General features: G+C 38.7%; 1 protein-coding gene across 1 annotated transcript in view; it reads left to right on the top strand.

Moving 5' to 3' along the window:
• The window catches only part of VPS41 (VPS41 subunit of HOPS complex), a 104,048-nt gene extending 77,565 nt beyond the window's left edge, over positions 1-26,483 (top strand). Inside the window, exons 17-29 of the mRNA XM_042888784.1 lie at positions 3,715-3,807; positions 4,279-4,406; positions 5,261-5,405; positions 6,674-6,715; positions 6,840-6,890; positions 8,531-8,668; positions 11,006-11,060; positions 12,052-12,192; positions 13,793-13,929; positions 23,381-23,480; positions 24,150-24,194; positions 25,529-25,608; positions 26,120-26,483. Of these exons, the coding sequence (XP_042744718.1) occupies positions 3,715-3,807; positions 4,279-4,406; positions 5,261-5,405; positions 6,674-6,715; positions 6,840-6,890; positions 8,531-8,668; positions 11,006-11,060; positions 12,052-12,192; positions 13,793-13,929; positions 23,381-23,480; positions 24,150-24,194; positions 25,529-25,608; positions 26,120-26,200 (1,236 nt within the window). The 3' untranslated portion in view covers positions 26,201-26,483. The remainder of the gene's footprint in view (positions 1-3,714; positions 3,808-4,278; positions 4,407-5,260; positions 5,406-6,673; positions 6,716-6,839; positions 6,891-8,530; positions 8,669-11,005; positions 11,061-12,051; positions 12,193-13,792; positions 13,930-23,380; positions 23,481-24,149; positions 24,195-25,528; positions 25,609-26,119) is intronic.
• Positions 26,484-27,296: the final 813 nt, after the last annotated feature.

The raw sequence follows: 27,296 nt of genomic DNA on the forward strand, positions 1-27,296 counted from the left end.
TGTGGAATAGCGGTCTTAGGAAGCTTAGGGACAGGGATACAGATGTGCAGGTGGATACAGGTGTGCAGGTGGCCATCCCCCAGCAGTTGACCCCTGCGTACCTCAAGCACCAGGAAGCATTCATATCCTGCCACCAGGTGAAGAGGAAAGGGAGGTATTTGTTTCTTGTGCAGTGTTTAAATTAGAAAACGTGCTAAGAGAATCAACAGACTGTTGTTGAACTAAGATTTAAGCTAGTTGTGTTCCTGTTTCTGGTGGTGACTTGCTCTGCCTGTGCTAACATGGTACCGGATGATCTCAGTTTGTTCCTTGCTAGAAATGGTGGTAAAAGAGAAGCAGTCTGCCCTGTCTCGTGTTTTTGCTGGTAGGAAGCCAGCTACCATGATGGTGTATGTTTAATGTGAGATTCTCAGTTAATAAATTGCCTTGGGATATAAGACTATACACTGCTGTCACTGCCAAACCTGTAGAAAACAGTATGCAGTCTCCCTTTGGTGATGCACGTACGTTTATTTCTGAATTTGATGTCTTCCTATTCAAACTCAATGAGCCAAAAAGGACATATTATTAAGATGTCACAGTGTGCAGTCCCTTGCTGGTTTTAAGCTGTTTAATTCTGTTCAAAGAGTGGAAGTGTTTCAGCGTTATGGTTTTTAGAAATGCACGGCTTTTGTGTTAGTCACACCAATGCAAGAACAGCCTTGCCTTTTAGATGAGTTCTTAGTGGTTCGGTGCACTCTTTGCCACACTGGAAGGTGAAATCACATGCTTCTGTCTTTTTATTTCAATCCAGTAAAGGACTTGAGTGCAGGTACGGGTGAAATTTTGATACGCTGCTTCATAGTTCTATTGGTTTTATTTTGTCTGTAGATACAAATGTCTGGAATGGATGTTTTTCTTGATTCCACTTATGTCATCCAACGGACTGTAAAATATAAAAATATTTGCACGTTTGCTGCAAAAAAAATCTCTACTAAATTACTGCCTTTCTAAGTGGTTGATGGTTTTTTCAGATCCCTTGGAAATGGACTTAGGAAAACATAAAGTACAGTATGTTACATCATTCAGCTTCAGGTTGCAGTTCTGGAAGTTGCCTTTCTTATTTTACTATTGCAATTTCATACAAGTTTTCCCAGGTTATTAAGGGTACATGAAGTAAGTTTAGCCAGATCTAAATTCTTGTAATGCATGTGATTTCTTTTATTATGTTATTTGAATTTCTTACGTATTTATCCCACCAGCAGCTATGAAACACAATAATATAATTGGGCTGTAAAGGCTTTTAGTCTTGATGAAGAGACAAAATGTTTTCTAGGACCAAGAAATAAAATTACATGAACTTTTGAAGTTTAGCTCTTATCTTTGGAATGGTTGTATTACGCTGTCATTCTCTGGAATTATTTGTGCATTTCAAAAGCAAATTTCCTTAAAGATTTTTCCCTTCATCTGCAAGCTGTTGCCTGAAACCTGATGGTTGCAGTATAGCTTGTGAGTTTAGGGTTTTTTGAGTGTACTATATTAAAAAATCCTACTTGGCTATCAAGGCTGCATTTTGGTATCTTGGTGATTCTCAATTCTGCAGGTAAATTGTTAAACAGCAGTTTCGAAATTTTAGGGCCATGAGGCGATCTGCTCCTCTGCTCCTCTGGCAGTGTTACCCTGATGGAGTCTTGAGCTTGTGCATGAATCACTGCAGCATTAGGTCCAGGGTTCCTTGAGCCTGGATTGAGGCGGATTTGTTGGAGGAGGTCAAACTGTGAGTGCTGTTGATTGTGGCATGGGGGATATGCTCCATGCTGTTGATTCTGCTGTGGCAGCAGTGACTTTCAGCGGGGGTGCAGGATGATCAGGTGGCAGCAGGGATGTTTTAATGACCAAAATGTTGGCTAGAGGACACTTCAAAGGCTTCACTTGACTTGGTGGGCTTAGCAGTGAGCAGCATTATCCAGACAGCCTATTTCATCTCAGAAGTATCCTCTGAGGAATACGTGTCTGTGGTTTGGGCTTATTGGTGAGATGTTTTAGGCTATCTCATGTCACCTTCTATATGTGATTTCTTGTGTATATCCAGCTTTTATTGATCAGAAGTCTGAAAGCATGTGTGAAGAAGAAAGAAAAAAGAAAATGCTTCCGTATGTAGTATCTTCTTTTCACTTAAAGTCAGTTTCCCTGTGTGGCTGAGGAATTGATATAAAGGCATCCCAATTCTGTAGCTTTTTTGTCTCTCTGACCTCACTCTTTAACTACTGCTTAAAGATAAAATAGGGAGAGTCTGTAACCTCCAGCACAGGTTTTAGTTCAGCTTTGTGCCTTGGCTCAAAAATTATTTGGATGCTTTTCTGTCTTCGCTGGGCACAGGAGCCGGGCTGCAGGAGGTGGTTGTGATTTCCCTTTGAAGCAGTGGGACTTGGGGCCAAAGTGGTTTCCTATCTGCATTGCTCTGGCCCCACGTGAAGAGCCTGCTGCCTCTGCTCCTCAGTGGGTGGTGCTGGCAAACCAGAGTCAGAAACTGCAGCAAAGCCTTTCCACTGAAGCTGTTTGCTTAGGAGGTGACAGTAAAGCAGGAAGGGGGTATGAGAACAGCAGTGTGGGAATCTTTTCTTCAAGCCTCCAGCTGACATCCAGCTTGCTTTCTTTGTGGTTTGGTTCCCTGGGGCAGCTGGCAGGGCTGTGCCCCAAGGTAGCTGTTAAATTCTTTGACAGATGGTGAGAGCTGGTGTTGGCAGCACGCTGCACTTCAAAGTCAAGTACTGGCAGAATTGGTTGCAAATAATCATTGTTTGTAAAGCCACACCAACCTGTGTTGTAGTGTGATGTTATTTTTTCTGCTTTGTTCAAGCAGCCTCAGTAATGAAATGCTCCTCAACGTGTTCTGTTAGTGGGCAACAGGCAATTTCTCCGAGTGTTTGGAGGAATTTCATCGGTGCTGGGCTTTCAGCTATAAACCCCAGAGTCCCAGCATGGCAAGTAGTGGTAGGGTTTGTTTTGGCAGGCTGTAATAACCTTGGCCTCTTTTTGTGTGGAATAGTAGTGGTAAATAAGAAGCTGTGCTGAAATTCCATGGCATGAGCTAATTAATTTGGGCAGATTCCTGTCTCCCAGCTGTCAGCATGCAGTTTCTTAACACCTTCTGTAGAGCAACAGGTCACATTCATTCAGAATTTCCTTGGAGAGGTCTATTCTCAAATTAATTTTTATTCAGGTGCATAAAAATAGCTAGTGAAACAAAACTCTTCAAAACTGTAATGGCTTCACAGTAAGTCACAAATTAAGTGTCTTTCAACTATGAAAAAGACTATGAGTGCTCATACTTTTTTACAAGATATAGTGGAAAGACTAGGCAAAATGGATTTTGAGAACTTTTTCTGAAGGGTATTTTGTGTTTGTTTTATTCTCTAATGACTGCAAGTCAGTAGTTACACCTTGGTAAGTCCAGTGGCTCATTTTCCCATTCCAACTAGTATCTTACCACTATCTATCTAATGAAATTTCTTTCAGGTAAGTTATATGTTTCCAATGTGTGCCATCTTAAAGCAAATGGTAATGGATACTGGTTACAAATCAGAGCATACAGTTTTTCCAGTGTTCACTAAAAACTATGTTTTGTGCATGGCTTTGTTGTTTGTTTCCCAACAACTCTTATTTCTATCATTAAAATACTAGGCTGTTATATATCATACCCCTTCTTAATCTTTGCTCTTTTTGTTCCTGCAGGCAATTAGTCGTTACTTGCCCAGACGGGATCCGGTTTTGAAACCTCTTATCTATGAGATGGTCCTGCATGAGTTTTTGGAGAGTGACTATGAGGTACTGCAGCCAGACGTGTCCACATGTAGCAGCAGTTGCAAGCAAAGCACACTCAGCAGTGTAGAAATCATTGTGTTCAAACAGGTTGTCAATGAACGATTCCACGATAGCAAAAAAAGACACTTTTTGTTTGCTTACAGAAGAATAAGTAAAATGTTTTTCAGAGAACACTAATCTTTTAGGATTGTTTACTTACTAGGAATACTATTATTTTTAGTTGTTTAATGTAAAACAAGTAGCCCACCTGCTTCACAAAGCGAGCAACACCTGAAAGAGACCCAGCTTCATGAATCTTGATAACGTTGCCCTGAGAAGGAAAATCTATACGCTGTGTGTGTTTGTGGGCATGTAGAAGTGGCTTAGAGGTGTAGCACAGCATGTATCATCTCAGAGGCTTAGCTGGGGCTTTGATGTTTGAAATGTTCCTTAGGCACTTATTTCTGTTTCTGTTACAATCTCTTATACTTTTAGGGGTTTGCAACCCTGATAAAAGAGTGGCCTGGAGACCTCTACAACAACACAATCATAGTTCAAGCTGTAGTAGATCACCTGAAGAAAGATCCACAAAACAGGACGTTGTTAAGAACCCTTGCAGAACTGTGAGTACAATTTAAAACTCCTATTACAGAAAGTGTGCTTGAGATAGGATACAGTAGGTTATAAATATTTGTCTAAGTCTCTTAACAGAGATCCTTGCTGTGTTGCAGTGTTGCAGTGTATGAACGCAAAGAGTTTAGTATGAGATTGGATTTGCTACTTCTCTTTCCAAAGCAAATAGCCTACGTTTCTCTCTGTGCTGCCTGAGGAAGTCTTTTTTGGGAAGAGGAAAATAACAGGAAGATAATCTGTTTTTCTTTTTCCCCTCTGTTTCAAAAATAGTATATTTAAGTTTACTGCATGGCTGGAAATATGTGACTAGAAAATGTGTTAAAGCTGATCTGGTTCTAAAGTACTTCTTACAAGGATACAGTTCTTCAGTTTTCTCAGCCTGATGCCCACCTATATTGAGTTATCTTCATACACCCTCTTTTGAAGAAGGCAGAGCTACTGTCTGCTGCTCTGTTACTGTCTGTCCCAAAGTTTTAAGAGAGCAATATGGGTTGGTTTTTTGTGTGTTCATTGCTGTTTTTTTTTTAAATTTTATTTTGCTCTGAAGTGGTTTTCAGGTGGCTTCCAAAATTAGAAAAGCTACTGTTTCTGTGTAGCTTTCCCTGTGGTTTTAAAACAGGAGGCAGTGAAAATGCAGGAACCGCAGAACATGAATACTGTGACTTACATAAATGGAGTTGCACAGTGCTATTCCTCATTATTAAAAAAACTGGCAACTATTCACATGTTCATAAAATCAAGTACCATCCTAATATGTTTTCCATTCTGATGTATATTTGTTTTCCTCTCAGAGGTGATTTTCTTGCACTTAGGTCACATAAATTACAAGGCTGCTTTTTGGCAGGTATACGTATGACCAGCGCTATGGCAGAGCCCTAGAAATTTACCTAACTCTCAGACACAAAGACGTCTTCCAGTTGATCCACAAGCACAATCTGTTCAGTTCCATCAAAGATAAAATTGTTCTGCTCATGGATTTTGATTCAGAGGTACGGTGCTTTTAATATTCACTTTCACCTTCACAAATTATGAATAAATTAGCTTAAAGATAGCAGTGAAGCATGGAGTTGTTTTATTGCATCTGGATACATTCTGAGACAAGGAGATGTTTGCCTGGACTGCACAGTGATTAATCCAGGGATGAAGTTTTTCTTTTGTATTTCCATTTGAGTGTCACTCACAGTGAGAAGAGTGCCAGTGCTGAGATCATTTGTGCAGGTAGACTTACACAAAGATGTTTTTCTGCGTTTCTCCTCAGTTCACACTGCTGAGGTGCCAGATGTAGTAAGCAGTTAATTTGGTGTGAGCAGATTTTGAATGTATTTTGCACTTTTTTTTTTTCATTGTAATTAATTACTCTGTTTCTGGAAGTTTGTGTAGTCATTAACTTAAATCTCAAAAATCAAAAAGTGTGCATATGGTGCCAAATTCAATCTTCTTTCTTCCCAGTTGTCTAAAACCTCAGCAAATGAGCTTTTGTATGCGTGCTGGGAAAAGAATCTGTTTGGTACTTGGGGAAACAATCTCTATGATCCTTGGAAGAAAACAAGTAGATCATCTGTTTCTGTGCAGCTGTTGTTTCAGCACTGGAACTAAAATATGGAGCAATCTATACCAAAGATGAGTATTTGGTATAGTGTATCATTTTTAAAAAATAAATATAATGAGTTATATCAAGCATCTGATGATGCTTTTATTGTTTTATTGAGTTTATTTGGTTTTATTGAACCAAAATTTGATTTTATAAGTGGAAGCAGAGCAGGCACCCTGATGGCTACTCTTGTTTACGTGATCTTGGCTGCTCCTGTTACAGTAGCAGTAGCAGTGTGCAGATAGGCTGGGGGAATCCAATTGTAAGGCAAGTTGAGCTGTGTGTTTCCTATACAGCCATCACTCTGCAGCTGACTTTTGCATTTGGACAAATAGTATTTCTTCAGCATTTGCCTATGATCTTCTGTGAGCCATGACTCAATGGGCATACTGTACCTGCAGTGTTAGTGCACAGAACTGATTACTTTTAGTGTGTGAACTTTGGACAGGTATTCTGGATGAGTACATTACGTGTTTGTTTACCTGTAATGCTCTGCTGTTGGAGAGTGCTGTTGTTATGCAAACTGCTTTCCGAATTAATGCTGCTGAGAAGAATAAGTCTGCAGCGTCCATCCGATACCCATCAGTGAACAAGCATAGTGCTGTAATCAAGAGTGACAAAATGTGCATACCTATTGCTTACCTGGATTTTCTTTCTTTACTTTAGAAAGCAGTGGACATGCTTTTGGATAATGAAGATAAAATTTCTGTGAGTATGACAAGTTCATGTTTCAATGATCCAGTGCTGCTTGCATTTTTCATCCCCCTTTCAATTCTGTGAATGTGATGTTCACAGAGATTTGCTAATCTTTGGATTTTTTGTTTTCTTGCAGATTGACAGAGTTGTTGAAGAGCTAGAAAACAGACCTGAACTACAGCATGTGGTAAAAACTTCTATATTTTACTAGTTTCACTTTGAGCTGGATAAGATATCTGCAGGACACATCTGTTATAGATCACCTCTCCTTCGAGGACAGGTTGAAAGAGCTGGGGCTCTCCAGCAAGGAGTCCACGAGGTGACCTGGTGACGAGGTGGCCTTTCAGTATTTAAAGGGGAGCTACAGGAGACAGACTCTTTAGCAGGGTCTGTGGTGATAGAACAAGGGGAAATGGTTTCAAGCTCAAATAGAGTAGATTTAGGTTAGATACAAGGAAAAAATATTTGACAGTGACAGTGGTGTGGAACAGGTTGCCCAGAGATGTGGTTGATGCCCTGTCCCTGGAGACTATCAGTGTGAGGCTGGTTCAGACCCTGGGCAGCCTGATCTGTCTGTGGTGTCCATGTTCATTGCAGGGGAGTTGGGTTAGATGACCTTCCATGATCCCTTTCAGCTCTAAGGATTCTATGGTCCCATGTGTGTATGCTGTGTCAGTGTGCACACGATACTGAAATTTCATGAATCATCACAACCAAAGTGGCTGCTTCTGCTCATCCACTTTCTACCATGATCATTGCATTTTTACAATAGTAAAATAATCTGACAGTGTATACACGTGAGAACTTGGTAATGTACTGCTTTTTGGTTAAGATCCTCTGAGGTATTCCTTATTTGCATTGCAGATGCTTGTCCTCTCTGGTCAGTTCCTTTTTGCTTGCTTCCCACTTCCTCTTTCCTTACATAGAAGTGGGGTTGGATATTGGATGCAACTCTGAAGCAGGTTTTTCTGTTCCATAAAGACAGCGAACTGCTTATCTAGAGCAGTAAATTCCATACTCTGCAGGACTGTTCTGCTTTGTGCAGAATTACAATACGTCAGAACAACTGTGGCTCCAAATTGCTATTCTGAGAGCAACCCTTCAGTTGGAGCGTGCTGTTGGTAGAATGCTTAACATGTAACTGTGATCTCGGGCTGTATTAGGGAGGGAAGTTTTAACTTGCTGCTGTATTGGGGCTCAAGGCATCGATCGATCTGCTGGAGAGAGCGAGTTTATGAGTTAGAGATCTGATTATAGCAAACAACTCTATGAAGTGTGCAGCCTGCAGCCCACGAGCTTTTCAAAGAGGATGCCCTCAGTTTATGGAGGGCATGCATTTGTTTCAAAGTGTGGAGTCTGCTTCCCTTTGGATACCAGTGACCCTCCAGATTATTCTTAAGTGTTTTTTCTTTTTTTTTTTTTGCTCATAGAGGAAGAATGGCCTTCACCCCTCTATTTATAGGACCAGTACTTTGGTTAAAATGTTCATAATTTAAACTTACCCATAATGGTCAAGCATATCTAGGTAAATAAATGTTTCATTTGATGTATTTCTCCAAAGTTTTCCATCAAATTCAAAATCTGTGAAGATTAAAGGACATTTACTCAAATGTTGCTAAGAACCTGTTTTACGGAGTTAATAATGGAGAATGCTGTGATGAGAGTACTTTGGGGGAAAAAAAATCAGCCTTTTGAATCAGGATTTAATCTTTGTGCCTTTTAGTATGTGTTAGTGTATTCCTGAGGAATTTAATGAGGAGTTTTTTATACAGTCCAAATAATGTTGTGGGAGAGTTTCTGAATTCCCTTTCTTCTTTTGATTTTTAGTATTTGCACAAGCTTTTCAAAAGAGACCACCATAAAGGACAACGGTATCATGAAAAACAGATCAGTCTTTATGCTGAATATGATCGTCCAAATCTACTGCCATTTCTCAGAGACAGCACACACTGCCCACTAGAGAAGGTAAGCCCCAGAACACCAGTCATGGAGTTTTACATCTCATGCTTGTAGAATTGTACATCTGTAAGTGTGTCTGGCACTGCCCTCTACTGCCAGAAGGGAGAATCCTTTGGCTTTGTGATCATTACCTGCAGAAGTGATGCACCTTCTCCTGGCTGCTAGCAAAGACCTTTCTCTTGTAGCTCAGATTGCAGGAATTTGAGATGGTTTTTAAGGCAGAAGTCCAAAATTCACACTTGATGCATGCCTGAAGCATCTTTATTCATCAGAGCCTGACCTGACTGAGGCAGTGGGTTGTGATTGCAAGAAATAAACAATTGTTTTGAAAAATCTAAGCGTAGTCAGTGTTAGATCTTGAAAAATAGATAACTTTAATGGTATGTTTTCTAGCTTTATATTCTAAGGTTCTGAGTTGTTTTCAAGTAACTTACACAATTTAACAGTCAGGACTTTGTACTTCTGCTAGCAGACTGGGAATTTTACAAAGTACTGTGTTGCCATCTTTTTTATCCTTTTTACATTTCCCCCTCCTTACTTTGTCTCATCAAATATAAAATGAACTAATGATGCTCATGTTTGTATTTTTTTTTTAATTTAACACTTCTGAATTAAAGTGAACGGAATGGAAATTTGAGTTTTACTCTTCATTTGGGTCAGTATTATATTAAACCTGATTTTGCAGTTGAGGTCTAATCTGCTCAGCCAAGCTGAAAGTTTGCCTCTCTGTATGCAGATGCAGTGATGACCCTTGTGGAATAGTTTAAATGTATTATCAAATACTGTCGTTTCTGTGGTTGACACTCTAAACAGAACCATTCATGGCACCTCTCTTATTTTGTTTGTTTTTTTCAATTGTGAGCCAACTTTCCTGTTCAATACAGGAAAATAAAACTATGTTAGGACTGCAGCCTTGGTCTTTGTTAAAATTGTCCCCATTGTTCCAAAAACTACATGATTTCAGTGTTGGCATTGTTGGCACTGCTTTAAACTGTAGACAGGAACATGTCAGAGGCCCAGCCCACCCCTTTGCTTCATACACACTTGCATGCCAGGCACCATTTGGTCAGACTGCCCCTCTGCTGCCATCTGTTGCACCACCACAAAATATAATGGAATATTGGTGGGAGGTTCAACCCCTACTGCTGTACCACCAACATCTGCCTCTGATGTCGAGGGCCAACATAGAAAAACAGAAGGCATTACCTTTGGAGCAGCCTTTGTGCTTTTTGCCATAAATACCATATAACAGTGCTTTTTGCTCCATATGTATATTTGCTCCAATGACATAAAAGGGAGAACCATAACTTCCCAGGTCCTCAGTTTCTGTTAAGCTGGTTCCAGTGCTGTGTGAAAATTGAAAGAAAAAAACAATTTGAACAAACTCATACTGACTGTTGCTGTAAATAAATGATAAACAATGCAAGAAGAAGTCATTCTATTTCTCTAAAAGTAAGCCACTGCTTTCAAGTGCAGTTTAGCAAAGCTTGTGTAAAACAAACTGAAGAAAAAAACATGACTGTCCCCTCTTTTCCTCTAGAGGGAGCATGGCAGTCACTGAATGTGCAACTTCCAGAAATACTGAATGCTTGGTAATTTGTACTCTAAGTGGAGAGAAAAAAGATCATCAACTCCGTTTGTAATATATTCATTACTCATTATTTATCCCTTCAAGCAGCCAAAGTATCTGGTTGTGAAATCACTACCCTGCCCCTGAAATTCATTGTGTATGTCTTTGGACTTTATGGTAACCCATCTATTTGAGAATAGAAGGAAGAGTTAATTCCTACCTCTGTCATCAGTTGTAGCTATATCTTATGAAGATACAGTTTTGATTTCCAAGTATGAAAATATTTATTTGGTGAACAGTTAATGCCATGGAAATTCGGTGAGTCTTGAGTTTGCTTTCTGCTTCTAGGTTGTAAACAGACATGGCATCATTTATGGCACACCCAGGCCTGCCTGATTTGCATTGCTAAGAACTTATTGGTAATCAGTTTGGTGATTCTAGTGACTGGGGTGTATTTCAACTGTGCACAGGTTCTGTTACTGCTGAGAGCTGATGTCATGGGCAGTTATGGAATCTGTGTGTAGCTGAAAAACATCCCAGTTACTAAAATTATTTAATCTTAGAGAAAAAAGCAAAAAATGCCATGGAATTTCTCCTTTTAATTAATGACAGAGGACCTGACAGTGCATGTTAAGGAAGCTGTATTCCTGTCAAAATGAGTAATGCAACTTCATGGAAAGGTATCCTTTAGTTTCTTGTAGCATTTGTGATCAATAGAATATCTTGTTACGTGGTTCCCTGTATTCTCTTTCTTTCTTTTGTCTTAATTCAAGGCTCTAGAGATCTGCCAACAGAGAAACTTTGTAGAAGAGACAGTTTATCTTCTGAGTAAGTAACTCTCACTGTGATAAATTACAACACACTTTTAATCCTGTCGTGAAGTTTATGCTGCAAAAATGTGTGATGTATTGTTTACTGTCTTTTGGCACACTTCCCAAAGACAAAGTTGGTATATCAGTAAGACCAAATAACATGATTTGGAAAATAAAGGGATTGATTATGCATATGATATGATTTTGAGAGAACCTCCAAGAGAAGAGTAATTCTCTCTGTTTGAGGACAGGGAAGAAATAAAACAGGTTTCACTCCAAGCACATCTCAGGAGCTTAGTGTCACTTTTTGCTTAGGCAGAAGGTTTGCTAGTGCTGGTTTTTTCTTATTAAAAAAATAATTTTAAACTATTCAAACATGAATTAACTTCCCCACCTCTGAATGGGAGCTGTTGTATTACTGTAAGATTTGTATGTGTGTTCGTGTATTAATTATAATCAGAATGGAAAGTGTTTATTACTGATATAACCAATCTTTTTTTTTAATAAAAACATTTTGTGGACCATTTGAGAGCAGAGTAGAATTTACTCATGGATTTACTTAACAAACAGTTCAGAGCTATTGCTTCCTCCCTCTTATTTTCCATGGGTGTAAGCTGAACTATGCTTAGAGCAAGTTAAGTGTGTTGATACAGGTTCTTAACAAGAGAAAAATCATCTCAAAGTTCATATGCATGCAAACATACGTACACATGAACACCCTTCACCTTGTGTCAGATGTTGCTGCAGTTTAGAGTATGGCCTACCATGTCTGTAAGAATGAATCTGGGTCCCAGTCCAGCAGAGTCCTCTGTGCACATGTTCAGGTGATACTGATAGCTCTGGAATGAGCTCTCCTTTCATCAAGTTGATTAGATTAGGTTTCTAATATGGGGGAATTTATCACTTAGAAAATTCGTAAGGAAAAAGCAACAAGTGTTTCTTAAATGCCTATTAAAGTACTCAGTGCTTTAGGTTTTATAAACTCTTTACTTATTTTATCCTTCTAGGCAGAATGGGGAACAGCCGCAGTGCTTTGAAGATGATAATGGAAGAACTGCAAGATGTAGATAAAGCTATTGAATTTGCCAAGGAACAAGATGATGGAGAACTTTGGGAAGACCTCATTTTGTATTCTATTGACAAACCACGTAAGCAGGATAGTTTCTTAGCCTTTCCTGTGTAGTTTTTGTAGAATGCTATTGCACGTAAAGGATTGAATTATCCACATGCGTGCTAGCAACGGCATTTTTGGATCACCAGGGAGATGTTCTGGTTGGTAGAGCATGCCTTATCTCCTCCTGCTGAGCATAGCAGCTTCCCATAAGGCAACATGTGGGCATGCTACAGGATGAGTACATAGAGATTTAACACTTGACAAAGCTCTGTGCAGTTATGTCCTTAACGACAAAGTAAGGACAGAGTGGTACTTTTAATTTGGCACTGTATGAAGCTTTATTTTTAGGCACCCTCAGAATAAACCCTGATGTTTACTACAGCTGCTTCCCTTTTGAAATTTTGAAAATGGAGAGTCTTCACCTGTCTGCCCCTCAGTTGTTTTGTTTCTGTGTCATCAATGCAGGATCTGTAATAGTGAGCATTTTCGCTCTTTATCCACGATATAAACGTCTACTCAAGTTTAAAGTCCAGATGGAATCACGAGCTGTCAGAAGCTCCTTAACAGCATCAGTTTTGTTTGGGAGGCAAACTCAGAGGAGTTCATATGACTGGGAAAATACAGAATTATTTTAACTGCAAAGTCTGTTAGTTTTGCAGTCTCTTTTGGTGCTTTAAATCAAGACTCTAAAATCTCTGTGGGGATCTCTTTTTCCAAAGGATTGAAGGTCTCATAGAATTAACATCAGAATAAATGTGTTTTCATCACTTGTCCACTAATTCTGACAAGCAGCTGCAACCAAAATCTGTTACTAATTTGGAATGATGATGTTATCAAGTTATCTTACCAACAGAAATCCCTATCTAAATGTAATTCTTCACTAAAAACAGTGCTACAGTTACTGACAACTTTAGAGGAAAAGGAACTCAAAGCATGTACAATTATCTCCATTCCATCTGCCGTAATGCAGAGCAACTCCAGTGGTGTTCCTTATTCTTGGGCTTTGAAGAAGAACATTCAGAATAGTTCAGTTGGAAGGGACCTTCAAAGATCATTGAGTCCAGCTTCCTGTTAACTTCAGTGCTGACCAAGTTAAAGCATGTTATTGAGCCCTTGAGGTCAACTCTGTCTTATTGGAAGTTCATCCTTCTGTTTCATTTAGCCAGTTGCATTTCAGGAAGTTGGACATTAGTGTCCATCTTGTCACTGTTGAGAAACGTGTTTCCTTGAAGTTAAGTGTTTGCAAGTACAAATCCTTAATCCTGCAATTTAGAATAGAATATTCAAACAATGAAGTGAATTTTCTACTTCTGCTTGTACGAGTGCCTTTTTATTGAATTGAAATGTGTTATTCTCTTGTGGTTTTGATGACTTGCTCTGGCTACTCTGGTATCAGTTTTCCTGATACCCCTGGAGATTTGTAAATAGGCAAACTGTGTCTTTATCTTCCCAAAAGGCCTATTTTCAAGTAAATGCAGCTGCAAGAAAGATGTGAAGGCTATGTAAAAGTGGTTTAGTGCTCTCTCTGTAAAGAGCTGTCATAGAAACAACCAAAGCCTGTCTGCTACTGAAGCATCCTTTAAGAAGGTGGATGGATTTTTTTTCTTAATTTACTTGTTTCTTGTTTTTCACAGCTTTTATTACTGGTTTGTTGAACAATATTGGAACTCATGTTGACCCCATTCTTTTGATTCATCGTATTAAGGAAGGCATGGAGATTCCTAATCTGAGAGACTCGCTAGTGAAAATTCTCCAGGACTACAACTTGCAGGTAAATGTTGTGCTCTTCCTCTGAAGATTTTCAGAAAGACATCAAAGACCATTTCACCAGTGAGCAGCACAAGAAATGCTTGTCACCTAGGTTTGTTCATCTTGTTAGGATATCGTTATCGCAGGGACTCGGGATGAAACCTTGACAGAAAGGGTAGAAATTTGTCCAGATGAATACTTTTTTTCTCTAGATAGCTTCTGCCTCTTCTAAATCTCTCCCATACTGTCATAAGCCTGGTGAGTAAGTAGAATTTTTGAAAGACTTGGATGATTTGGGTATTTTAGATCGTGACTTTCAGGATTTCTGAGAGAATAAGTATCTTGTTCCTGTATACCTCTGTTTTGTTGAAAGAGTTACCCCCAACAGACAGGTGCATGTTTGCATGTACTGCAGGTTGTAGCATTACTTGCAGATTTTTATAGACTTCATTAGATATTACTATCTTTCCAAAATAATGCTAGTAAAATTGCGTGCATCTTTTAAGCAGTTGCATGTTGATCTTGTTGCTGTCAGTTCCCTGCTGCTTGAACTGCTGATCCCACTGTTCCTGCATTCTGTTGAAATCAAAATGGAACACTGAGTACCTCTGCACAAAGAGTGATAAAGTGCTGTTTGCATACATGCAGCGTGTGTTAGGGGATTCAGATAAAGCTGACAAAATCACTTGGTCACATTTTGTGAACGGAAGAATCATTTTCTCTTCAGACGGCTTTTAACAAAATTACTTTGCACTACTTACTTCTGGACCAGTATCTAAATTTTTTTTATGTGCTTATAATTGAAATGCTTCATGGATTTTAAGTTAATTCATTTTGAAGTAGGTCTGGGTAGCTCAAGGGCTAAAATTTATATCTCTGAGGAGAAGTAGGAATTAGGAAGCTTAATGGAACTTGTGCTTGGATTTGTGGCACTATAGCAAGACAACATAGCAAAAAAAAAAAAATTAAGAGGCCTACTTAAGGGACTGGTTGTTTTTTTTTTTGAGAATTATGAGCTATAGCTTAAAATAAGGCTGCTCCTGAAGTGGTACAGGCAATGTAAAGTGCACCATTATAAACAGGTGGTGTCAGAGATGTGATCGCAGCTCTTGGGTGCACACTCACCTAAGTAGCTTTAATTTGGCACCGTCAGTTTTGTTAACAGAACTGTTTCTGCGTTCAGCACATACTTCAGGAAACAGCTAGGACTTCAAGTAGATGTTCCTAGCTGAGGGCAGTTCTGTCCTAGCTTCATCACGACTACTGTGTCATTAGCCTCTTCAAAGCTAGTCTCTGTCTGTATAATGCCTGGTCACACCTTTTCTTCACGTTGTGTAGCTTTGTGGTTTGAAATCTGTGTTCTCTATTCTGGCCTGGGACAACTCCTTTCATTTTGGTAAAAACTTCCTGATTTGTATCACATAATGTACCAGACACTTCAAACTTGTACAGCAATCCAGATTTCTTTGGTTAGGACTTTGTGTGATTTCATCCCTTCAGATCACCAGCTCCGTATGTGCACAAGCCTTACTATTCTCATTTTCAAAGACAAAAAAGGAAATCTTATTTCTAGATCCACAAAGGTTGAGCATACGTGAACTTATAACCCATTGCTTCACTTCACTTCAACTTTCACTTTCACTTCACTTGCAAGTCACTGCCAAATAAGAAAACCATGCTGATCTTTTTATAACATCAGCTCCCCCAAAAGGTATTGCACCTGGGCCTTTATATTATTTGGCTGTGACCTCATTTGCAAGCCTTGGTAAGATTATTTTAGTACTTACACAAGTGCACATTTCCTACTATATTCCTAAATTTCCTTTGTGGTAAACTTTCCACGAGATGTGATTTTATGTATGTCTAAAAGCTGGTCTGCTTAGACTTTTTCTCTTTGAAACAACATTCTTAACATCCCAACAAAATCAAGTGAATTAAATTGAATGGCTGCCAAAGCATGCTATATGTAGCTTACAGTGTGTTAGTGAATCCAGCAAATAAGTCTATTAATGTAACAAAATTTGTTTTAACATCTCTCTAATCTGACATCTTCCCTGAATAATGTAAGTTTTTATCAAAGCTGGCATGTTGTAGATTGATTACTTCATTTCAACTTATTGCCATCTCTTACATGAATGCTGCAACCACTGTATGTGCTACCCTAAGCTCACCACAGCTTTAAAGTGAATAATTCGGTAAATCAGAAGGGATTAGTACATTTGCTGCCAACCAAACAAAAATGACACTAAAAGAGATATTAGGTATTCTATAGAAGTGCAGATAATGTGAGACTTATCTCTTCATGGACAATCCATTCAAATGAGTATTACTAATTTATTTCTGCATGGTTTTACAGCTGTGCTTTACAGCTGGGAATCTGTTCAGCTGCCTTATTATTCTTATAAGAATTATCTGTTTTTGTTTTTTTTTATTTTCCCATTTCTGGAAATGCAGTTTTGCATGATGAGTTTTGCATGGCTGAGTACAGACTTCAGAATTTACCTAAACAGTGCAAGATGTAAGCACTCATGTGAGTGCTTTTCTGAATTGGGATTCGAACTCCAAGTGGTTATTGCCTTTTTTGGTTTTTCTTCCCTTCCTGAGAAACATTTTCTGTTCTGTTCTGTTTGTCATTATCAAAGTTAATGTATTAAAACCATAACCATCATAGCAATTTCAGTGTTTATATGCAGTAACATTCATAGACAAAGTTACGATGACATGGGCTGTAAAGATAAAGTTACAATTGTTTGCATTTTAACAATATTTATCAAGTAAGTGTAATCTAAAACTTTTTTTTATATCTATCTCCTGAAATCTAATTCTTCAGTGCCATGAATTTATAGATGAAATAGACCACGAGCTACTTCATTTGAATTTATAAAGTCCTGAAGATAAGCTTACAGTCTTAAAGAGGAACCTGCAGTTTATTAAACTGACATGTTCCTAGCACATCTTCTATTTAACAGCAAATAAATCTCCTTTCTCCAGTCAACATTTTCACTGTAACTAGTTATCATTCAAATCCATGGCAGGCTAACCAAATTGGCCTAAGTTCTATTGATATCCTGAGAAAAGCTTCATGGTTTTCAACTCTACTGCTTACATTTAGAAGTGCTTTCAAAAACATGGAATCAAAACACAGCTATCTCTGTATAACTGAGAAGTTGTCAGTGTGACTTTGCAAACTGATGTTGTGTTTACATAGATAAGAGCACCTGCCAGCTATATGACCTTTGTTTCATCCAACAGTCCTTTTAAATTCTTCAAATTACAAGTATGTTTTTTTGCTGAAAGCTAGGATTCAGTTGTAATAGAATCTTTTTTGATAATCTTCTGGAGACAAACCGTATTTAACAGGAGCTCCTCTGCAAGAACATCTTCTTCACTGGAAGAACAAGAAAAAAATCAGTTCTGAACCTGGGGAAGTGCCAGTACTCTTCAGCAATAGTGAAATGTTTGGCTGTGTGAGAATGTTTTCTCCTACGATGTCCAGCCTGTCTTCAGTCAGTAATGTATAAACTCCTATCATAAGATCTTCCTAACACAGATTTTTCCATCTGATGCATGTTGTTCTTCTTCACATTTCAGGGTGGCAGGACTGAGAACAGGTCAATGGCTGCTGTCACCCATTTAGGCTTTTTGGATACCAGCTTCATACCCTGGCAGCCAAAGGCTGTGGTTGTTTGAAGACCATTCTAAAAATGCAAATAATGTGCTACTTGCTTAAGTAGGCATGGAGCTTGCCTGTTTTGAGTCCCTTAAGTTAAGTGGATACAAACAGATCTGTTTTGCATCAGAAAATACTGTCATTCTTAGGTAATTTATTTTACACACTGCAGATGTTTCTGATACAGGTCTCTTCTGAGACTCATATGGGTCTTCTGTTCCCATTAGTGCTTTTGCAGTACAAATTTTTAAGTATCTCAGCAAACAGTGTGAGGCCAGTATTGCTTTTGTTTGAAAAACATACCAAAATTAACATTTACCACGATCTCTGTGCAATGTATATATATTTTTTTTCTAATGAAACTGATGCTAATTAGTTTCTTGGGGCTTTTTTAATACATCATCTCTGGACCGAAACTCATTATTTTCTCTGTAATGTGTATTTGAACTTTGTATTTGCCTTCAATATTCAGTTCCCTGGGAATTAAATTGAAAAGAAATATGAAATCTTTTGTGTTTAAGTCTCTGGTAACTGATAACTCAGTGGTCTTAACTAAGGAATCTGGTAGCATTTCTTAAAATAAATAGACATTTCTTAAAACAAATTGTATAATTACAGCCCATGTCTTCTATAGTTGTTGCGTCACACTTATTTCTCACAGAGAAGGCTGATCTTAAATGTCCCTTATTTGTTTACTTCTGTGTTAGTTATGTCTGTTACATTTTCTGAATTTATAAGAGTCTGCCTAAGTGAAATACAAGAAATGCTTGTGTAGTTGGAGATTTAAACACCTCCCTTATTTCAGAACACGCCTGATTTTTCAACCTCTTTTTGACAGTTTTCAGTAAAAGATTTCAAAAGATTTGGGTATTCTTACATTGTTCTCCCCACATACACTCAATGGTCTTAGAATTTAAAAGCAGTTTGGTTAGGTTCAGTATCTCTAGGTTTTGTGGGTTAGCCATTTTACTCAGATGATGAGTTATTGGTTTAGACTTTGACTGAACCTGCAGTACCTCTGATGGAGGCTGTCCATCCATAATTCTCCCATTCAAAGCATTCTGCTGTGAACCAGCAGACACCAGTGGGAATGATGAATGAATGCTGGTTGAAAGCATCTGGAGGAGCTGTTAGGGTTTCCTCCTGGATGTAGATATGCAGCTGTTCAGACATCTAGGAGGCACTAGGGATGGGTGGCAGCTTGCATAGTGAGACACTCACCACTTGGTTGTAGTGACTCTTTTTCAACTCTTCGAAAGGGTAGATAACAGCAGGGCAAGGGGAAATAGTTTTAAGTTCAGGGAAGGAAGATTTAGGTTGGATGTCAGGGCGAAGTTCTTTACTGTGAGAGTGGTGAGGTGCTGGAACAGCTGCCCAGAGAGGCTGTGGATGTGTTCCTGGAGGTGTTCAAGGCCAGGTTGGATGGGGCCCTGGGCAGCCTGGGCTGGTATTAAATGTGGAGGTTGTTGGCCCTGCATGTGGCAGGGGATTGGAGATTCAAGATCCTTGAGGTCCCTTCCAACGCTGGCCACTCTGTGATTCTGTAACTAAACGTAACATACCTTTCACTGGGGTAATGATGCATTTTGGAGATTTTGGGGTAATTGTCCTGGAGAAACCTGGGCTTTGTTGGGTGCTGGCCCGAATGTATTCCTCGTGCTTTGAGTATAACCTTCAAATTAACTGCATACTGCAGTGTTTTCCTTTAAAGGTAATGTTAAGTATATGCAGATCAGGACTTTATTAATTACGAAGAATGCTCCAAAAGTAATGTCTTTTTATGGCCCTGTCCCACAGCACTGGAAGCAGATGTTGGTGTGGTAGTAGAGGTTGAACCCTCCCACGAATTTTCCATTACATTTTGTTGCCATGCTACAGATGGCAGCAGAGGGACCATCTCTAGCACAGCAACAAAATGCTTTCTGACATGAAAGTGCATCTGAAACAAAGGTGTGGAATTGAATTCCTCTGTGTGGAAAAAAATTGCACCTGTAGACATTCATCAACTCTTGCTGAATATTTTTGGAGACAAAACACTGAATGACAGCACAGCAATTTGAAAGACAACCCACTTTCCAGACAGCCATGCACAGCTGCCATAACAAAAAGAACAGCATCTTGATCAGCTAAACCACATGAATCAGCAAGATTACAACCAGGGAACTGTGTACAGAACTGAATATTGGCTGCAGCACATCAGAAACAATGGTGACAACATTGGGATACTGCAAAGTTTGCACAGGTGAATCCAACAAATGCTCGCACAGGAACAGAAAGAACACCATATACAGGTTTATCAGAATGTATTGAATAAGACTTAAGGTGACAATTTTCTGGATCACATGGTGTGCAGACATGATGCCACCACTATTAGCCAGAATCAAAACAGCAGTCCATGGAGTGGTGACACGGGGATCTCCATCAAAGAAAAAGTTCAAGAGGCAGCTCTCAGCAGGTAAAGTTACATGCACTGTCTGTAGGGATAGGGAAGGGGTGATCACTATGGACTTTTCAGGAACTCAGACAGACCATCAGCTCTGACCACTAAATCAAGGCACTGACTGAGCTGAAGGCTCAAGCTTATAGGGTCAGGCCAGAGAAGAAGACAGCCTTTCTCTTGCAGCATGGTAAGAGCAGACCCCATCCCACTTGGAAGACCATGGAGCACATTGCCAGTCTTGGCTGGCCACCATATAGTCTGGATTTGGCACCTTCTGACTTCCATCTGTTCAGTCTGTTGAAAGATGGACTGTGTGGCAACATTTTCCTAGCAATTACACCATCATTAGCAGCTGTGAAACAGGTGAGGCCACCTCCACTGGTGCAGATTTTCAGTAGTGCAGTACTCAGGTTCTTGTTCATCACTGGCAAAAAATGCATAGCTAATGGTAGTGGCTATGTTGAAAAATAGTGTTTTGTAGCTGAGAATGTATCAAATAGTGTTACTGTGCTCATTGTATTTGTTGTAGTTTCCGTGGAAATAAACAGGAGGCATTACTTTTGGAGCGACCTACATGAATAACAGTTTCCATTGCTTGTGATTTTAACTATGCAGCTGCACCTTTTCTACTGTAGTCAAAGAATGAAGTCCAGTTCTTCTGTCTCTTTTTTTTTTTTTTTTTTGGCAATAAATATTTTAATTGCAGACATATTCATTAATTTGGTGAAGCACCAGATCCATTTAAAACTTCTTTCTCTAAACTTACCATGGTGTCTTGATTGCATTTACAGCACTTTTTAAAGGGTAAAAAAAATTGTTTCATAAGACTTTTTGTTTCTTACTGCATCTCTTTAGAGAATGGTTTCATTACAGTTTTACATCTGATGGCAAGGTTAGTCTAATCTTCAGGCACAGGTAAATGCTTCTCCCTGCTTTCAATACAAAGAAGTTCATTCAAGCACACTTTCTCCCTGTCTCATCTCCAAAATCCCTCTCTTACTTCTCTTTCTACAATTCTTATATTGTCCATCTCTTCCTTGAGCTCTTCAAATGTGTTTCTACAGAAGCATTGATTTATTGCCTAGACATTTTATCTTTCACCTCCTTCATTCCAAGTTCCTTCTACATTATGGTGGCTGCACCTTGTATTCCACTTGTAATAAAAGTAAAGTCTGACAATCAGTCATTGAATATTGTGTGCAAAATCTTAGTGGAGTTTAACTGTCACAGAGAAGGTGCTGCATATGCCTTGTAACATGTTTCTGTTTCCTCTGTGTTATTTTTAAAGGATCAAGTAGTGTTGAGGTTTTCATGAGACATAATTGATGTTTTGGTACTTTTTGTTTCAATCTTTTTTTGTAACTGAAGTTTTCCTATTGCCACTCTGTATTTTAAGTAGAAAGTTGTAAATCATTGTATCTCTATTCCACCATCTGCAATGTTTTCTTTGTTCCTTTTACTTAAACATACAATTTTTTATCTGCTTGTGCTAAGTGCAGTTAGCAAAAACTCCAGTAGATAGCCAAAGAAGACCGTGTCCATTTTGAGTTAGTTACCTATCTTTGCCAGAGTTTGCTGCTTGAGAATATTCCACATTGGTCAGAGCACTCATCCTGAAAGATGGTCTTATCCAGTTGCTGCTGTAAAAAATTTCTAAGTATTTCTTTCTTAATCTAGTGATGTTTTCCTTTACTTAACATAAAATTTGCCTTTCTGTGTTGCCCTTGGGCAAAGTTGGAAGGGGAAGAGCATATCATAGAATCATAGAATCACCAAGGTTGGAAAAGACCTTCAAGATCATCCAGTCCAACCGTTCACCTATTCCCAACAGCTCCCACTAAACCATGTCCCTCAACTCAACATCCAGCCTTTCCTTGAACACCCCCAGGCTCGGTGATTCCACCACCTCCCTGGGCAGTCCATTCCAGTGCCTGACCACCCTTTCTGACAAGTAATACTTCCTCATGTCCAGCCTGAATCTCCCCTGCCGTAGCTTGAAGCCATTCCCTCTGGTCCTATCACTGATGACACGAGAGCAGAGGCCGACCCCCAGCTCACTACAACCTCCCTTCAGGAAGTTATAGGTATATTCAGATAGCTGCTGAGATTATCACACATAACATTGATTAATTCTCTAAGTGTTTGGTTTGCATTCAGCTTCTTGAGCTCGGAAGTGTTTTGTAACTTGCTGTCTCCAGTGCTGGAGAATACCATTTACCCACTGGCATGCCCAGTTTAAAATGTTTAATGTTAATTTATTTTTTTTATTTATGTATTTCAGATACACAGTCTTAATTGCATAATGACTCTGGCAGCATGTCCTGTTTAGTTCACAGTGGTATTTACGAAGATGAGGTTTTGGATAGTGTTCACCTGGCTGTAAAACCTATTGTTATACTTCTTTTTAGAGACTTGCATTGGCAGCATCCTGGTCTGGTTTAATGCTCATTATCTCCTGCAGTGCAAATAATCTCAAGAAACAAGTAGGCATGGCCTTCTTGTAACACTTCCCTTGGTTTGTTTGTTTGTTGAGCTTAAAACTGATTATGAATCTCTCTCTCTCAGAAGACTTTTCAGAAGAATTCTGGTCTTGGAAAGCAAATTTCCAAGCATTGGTTGAATGTGGGGTGGGAGCAAGAAAACTGACAACCCTTTGTTTGGGTTTGTCATATTGTCATGAACCTTCTTCACTAAGCATTGGGAAATAGTACTGTATACAGTTTTGATGCCAGAGATCTCTCTCTTTTTGTGTGTCACAACACTGGCAGACAATAAGAATCTGACATAAAATACTACAGTTAAAAAAGCACTCTTAAGAGTGTTTGCTAAGGATGAACAAGGTCTAACCTTTGATTAGTTGCATGGGCTTTTAAGTGTGGCTTGCTGAATGGCATCTGAGCAGGAAATGCATGAACAAAGTAAATTTTAAATTGTTGGGTTTTGAAGGTTTTAGGATGACCATATCTATTTCCTGACATAGACAGGGAAGATATGAATGGAGGAAGTTTTGAAGTGGTTTAGAATCCAATTGTTAGGGACAGTGTAAAGAAAGACCTCCGTTGTATTCTGTTAGGAGAAGCTTATGGGAAGATGATCTTTATTTATGACAATAATGTATTTGCAAAGGATTTGATTTTTCTGAGGTCTTTCATTTTTTTTTAATAGTTTTTTTTTCCATTTCAGTAGAGATTCCTTCCCTCCTATCCTTTTTTTGCCTTGCTGTTTGAAGGTCTGATATCTTGGAAAGGCTTAAACCATTTGTTGTTCTCTCTGTAGCAGCAGAAACCCAGCGGTGGCTTGCTGGGATGATGGTTATGCCCACCCATTTAACAACTGCTGTACTTTGTGCTCTTTGCAAAACAGATCTTGCTGCGGGAAGGTTGCAAGAAGATTCTTGTTGCTGACTCTCTTTCTTTGCTGAAGAAAATGCATCGAACTCAGATGAAGGGCGTTCTGGTAGATGGTGGGTACAGCAGAAACGTGGTGACTTGAAGTCTCTTCTGTTGCTATAGACCTAAGCCATGTAACAGTTCATTTTGAAAGCTGCTAGAAAACCTGAGTATTACTTCTTTTTTGTAGAGTGTAAATCTTATTTGTAGAGACGAGATCCGTCGTGTAGCTTTTTGTTTGTTCAATCTCTGCATTGCTGGCAATATGTTGCATGTTTGTCTGTAAAGGTGGGAAATGCTTTTCAGTGCCAGAACAGGTAGTTCAGGTAATAACATCCTGCAACAAGGTAGTTTTTAAAAATGGTTGAAAATATTTTGTGCGGCTCTGCTGCTGTGCATGAGCAGTTCCAAGATGTGTGTTTATACCAGGAGTGATGGAAAGACAGAAGATCAGAGCTTCTGCTGGAAAAATACAGCAGAGAAGTCAGGAACCCGTGTTATGCTGCCTTTTTTATTTGAGCTTGCCTTATGCCTCTACTGCTCTGATATTGATACAGCTCCTGCTTCTTCCTGCACAAAAATCAGAGAATCTGTGATGAGTATCTTAAGTAAATACTCTAAGATCGAGATCAATTTCTGTGATTGCAATGTGTAAATACCTGTTTTATTAAAAAATAAAATAAACAGGGAGGTTGTTAACAAAATGTTAGAGAATTATTTCCTTTTTTTTTTTCTTTTTCCAGAGGAAAATATCTGTGAATCATGTCTGTCTCCAATACTTCCTGCAGGTAGGATGCTTTTCTGGAAGAAAAAGAGGCTATTTTTTGTTCTTAAAGGAAGTACAGTTTGCTGCTATTCAGAGAAATGTGTAATACTCTCCCTTGATAATCACTGTATAAATTTTGGTCTCCTGTGCAAAGCTTGCTTATGAATTCTAATTTGGGAATGGAGACCAATCTGAACCTTTCAACTTACTTTCTTCTTCTTTACTCATGTGTGATTTTTTTTACTTCCTGCTTTGAAATTGTAGAACAGCTTTAATCAGTCAACAGGCATATTCTCAGAGATTATCAGAATCGTGGAACAAAACAGATCCCATCAAATTTTGTTTAAATTTGTCCTGTGGTTTAGACTGAACTTGCAGACTATAAACTTGTATGTGGTATACTTCTTACAACACTTCAAAACACTTCAGAAGTTAGTCTTGAAACTAGAAATTCAGTATCTCATTTTTGAAGGTGTACATTCTGCAAAGGAACTAATTTCAGGAATGTCAATATAGGTGCTAGGCATCTTAAGAAATAGTAGTTTGACCAGGCGAGTGTCTGTCCCAGCATCCTCAAACAAGAAAATGTAAGACAAACTATCTGGATGCAACTATTCTTTGTTTGTGTAGCTGAATAAAATCTTTTCCAGTTATTTAATCTTGTTTCTACCATCTTTTGCTTAAAAAAAGGGAAAAGATAATACATACAGTTGTACTGTGATTGCATGCACCAACATACAGACCAGAACAGACACCTGGTGCTAGAAAACCTGACAGAGTTGGACATGCAAGTGCCCTGAGAGATGGGTGTATCTGATAAGTGAGGTGAAAGTTCTTTGAGTATATGAATACTGTATGGAGGTTTCTAATTGGGCTAAATATTCATGAATCAAGAAGCACTTACACAGCTTATTGCCACATTTAAACCTTATGTCCTGAGAGCACAGACTCTAGTAATACTCAGTATTTTGGTTCTCCCTTCACTAATGCAAGAGTGGTTTTTGTTCATGTTTCTTCAAAATGGCTGAATTATTTGGGGGTAGATTATCCTTTGCCCTTAACATGTGGCACATATTAACCTGAAAAATTCAGTTGAAAATGTGTACATCATTTAATAAAATCATAATGAATAAAAATCAGAATAAAATCATTATGTAACTTCACCACTAGGACACACTACCTGACAGCATCATCCTGTGTCATTTCTATAAATAAGACAGAATAACTTGTAAAATTAATGTGATAAAGGTGTGACTTGATGTTTGTGTGTGTGTAATCAAACAGGGCTATGACTGTAGCCCCCAAATCCTTTGTTCCATTGTCCTTTTGTAACGGATTTACCTTTCTCTTTCCCAGATGCATCCAAGTCCTTCAACGTGGTGGTGTTCCACTGCAGACACATGTTTCACAAAGAATGTCTCCCAGTATCTAACACAGTAAGGAGCCAATCTTAATCTCTGTCACTTCTGCCAAAGACAAGAAGACAATTTCTTTATCTCATCTTTGGGGAAGGGCATGGTTCTATCAGGGATTATTTTGTGATTGCAGTTATTATTTTTGATGGTACTTTGTAATAGTATATGACTAGGGAAAGGATATTTCAGACTGCTGCAAGCAAAATGTATCCAGTGTAGAAAGAAATTGCTGCTGTTTGAAAAGTGTTTTATAACCTTTTTCAGTCTAAATTTTCAATATATGATGCAACTTTGAATAGTGCAGGGAATATGACCCGTTTGAATTTCCTTAATTCTGCCCTTTGACTCCGGAACAACCTGCTTTATTCTATTCAGCATTGTCACATTCCTAAACCTATCCATGACTTCGTCGATAGGCAGCAGCCTGAATGTGAATAGTAACACTGGGATGAACAGTAGCAATTTTCACTCATCTTCTCATGATGAATTGATTATATTTGTCTGAGACACTTGTCTTCTTTTTAATTTCCAGGTATCTTCTGTCCAGTTCTGCAACATATGCAGTGCCAAACACAGAGGACCAGGAAGTGCAATCCTGGAGATGAAGAAATAGCAGCCCCCTAGCTCTCCATACCAGTCTGTGACACCAAGTCTGTTAGGAGCCACTGTAGTTTCTGTTAGTCATCATTTCTGTAAATAATTCTGAATGTGATTTAAAACTGATTTCTATAAGTTATCCTGCTCAGTGAACACCTTCTGCAAAGGGAAAATGTGAAAACCTTTGCTTAGTAGCGCTTTGTTACACAATTCATATTCTGCTGTTCCTGTGCTCAGCTTATTCTTTACTTAACTGTAGAACTGAGAAGGAAAATAAAAAGACAGGAAAACAGTCTGAAGATTTAAGTGTTTCACAGATTGGCAACGTATCATGGTCGTGTAAAGAAAAATTAATGAATTTGAATTCTTACTAGCAAACTTGAGATCCATGAGGAATCTGACTTCTTGACGTGGGATTACTTGAGCATTTGAAGGTGCTGGTGTTCTGCATTACATATTAGATTGACAAACTTGTTAAATATTAATTCCATTCTTCCAGATCGTACCTCACTTGTGTGGCTACACATTCATAGTTTGTTAGAAAATGATCACTTTCTCAGTCTTCACAGTGCAGCTAGGTTTGTGCCATGTTGAACCCATGCAGAGACTTTTAAGTGTTAGCAGCAGACCTTAATACTTATAAAATAAGTTTAGTAGTGTTGTCTGGCTTCACAGAAAAAAATACGGCCTTTCAGAAATGAGGCCTTGAAGATTTTCTTTTGTTCTCAGGAACTCAAAAGAGTTCAGTTAAATAACTCTCTTTGGATGTTAACAAAAACACCTTTATTTTTAACTTCAACATCCAAAGCTGATCTTTCAGAAAACATCATCGGAAAGTGTGGTCTCTTCAAAATGTTCCCTGATTAAATTAAATAGATACAGGCAACCCTTTGAAAAGTTACTTTTCAAAACTGCAAATGCAATTTTTTAGTCTCTGTGGAAATACATTATGTCACCATTGGGTTATGATGTTTGAACAAGTAGTTAAAATCCATTTGGATGTGGGGCTCAGGGACATGATTTAGCAGAGGGTTGTTAGAGTTAGGGCAGTGTGGTTGGGTTATGGTTGGACTTGATCTTTAAGATCCTTTCCAACCTGAGCAATTGTATGA

Source organism: Lagopus leucura, unplaced genomic scaffold, assembly GCF_019238085.1.
Source record: "Lagopus leucura isolate 7727_CA_CO unplaced genomic scaffold, USGS_WTPT01 Super-Scaffold_100157, whole genome shotgun sequence".
Taxonomy (NCBI): domain Eukaryota; kingdom Metazoa; phylum Chordata; class Aves; order Galliformes; family Phasianidae; genus Lagopus; species Lagopus leucura.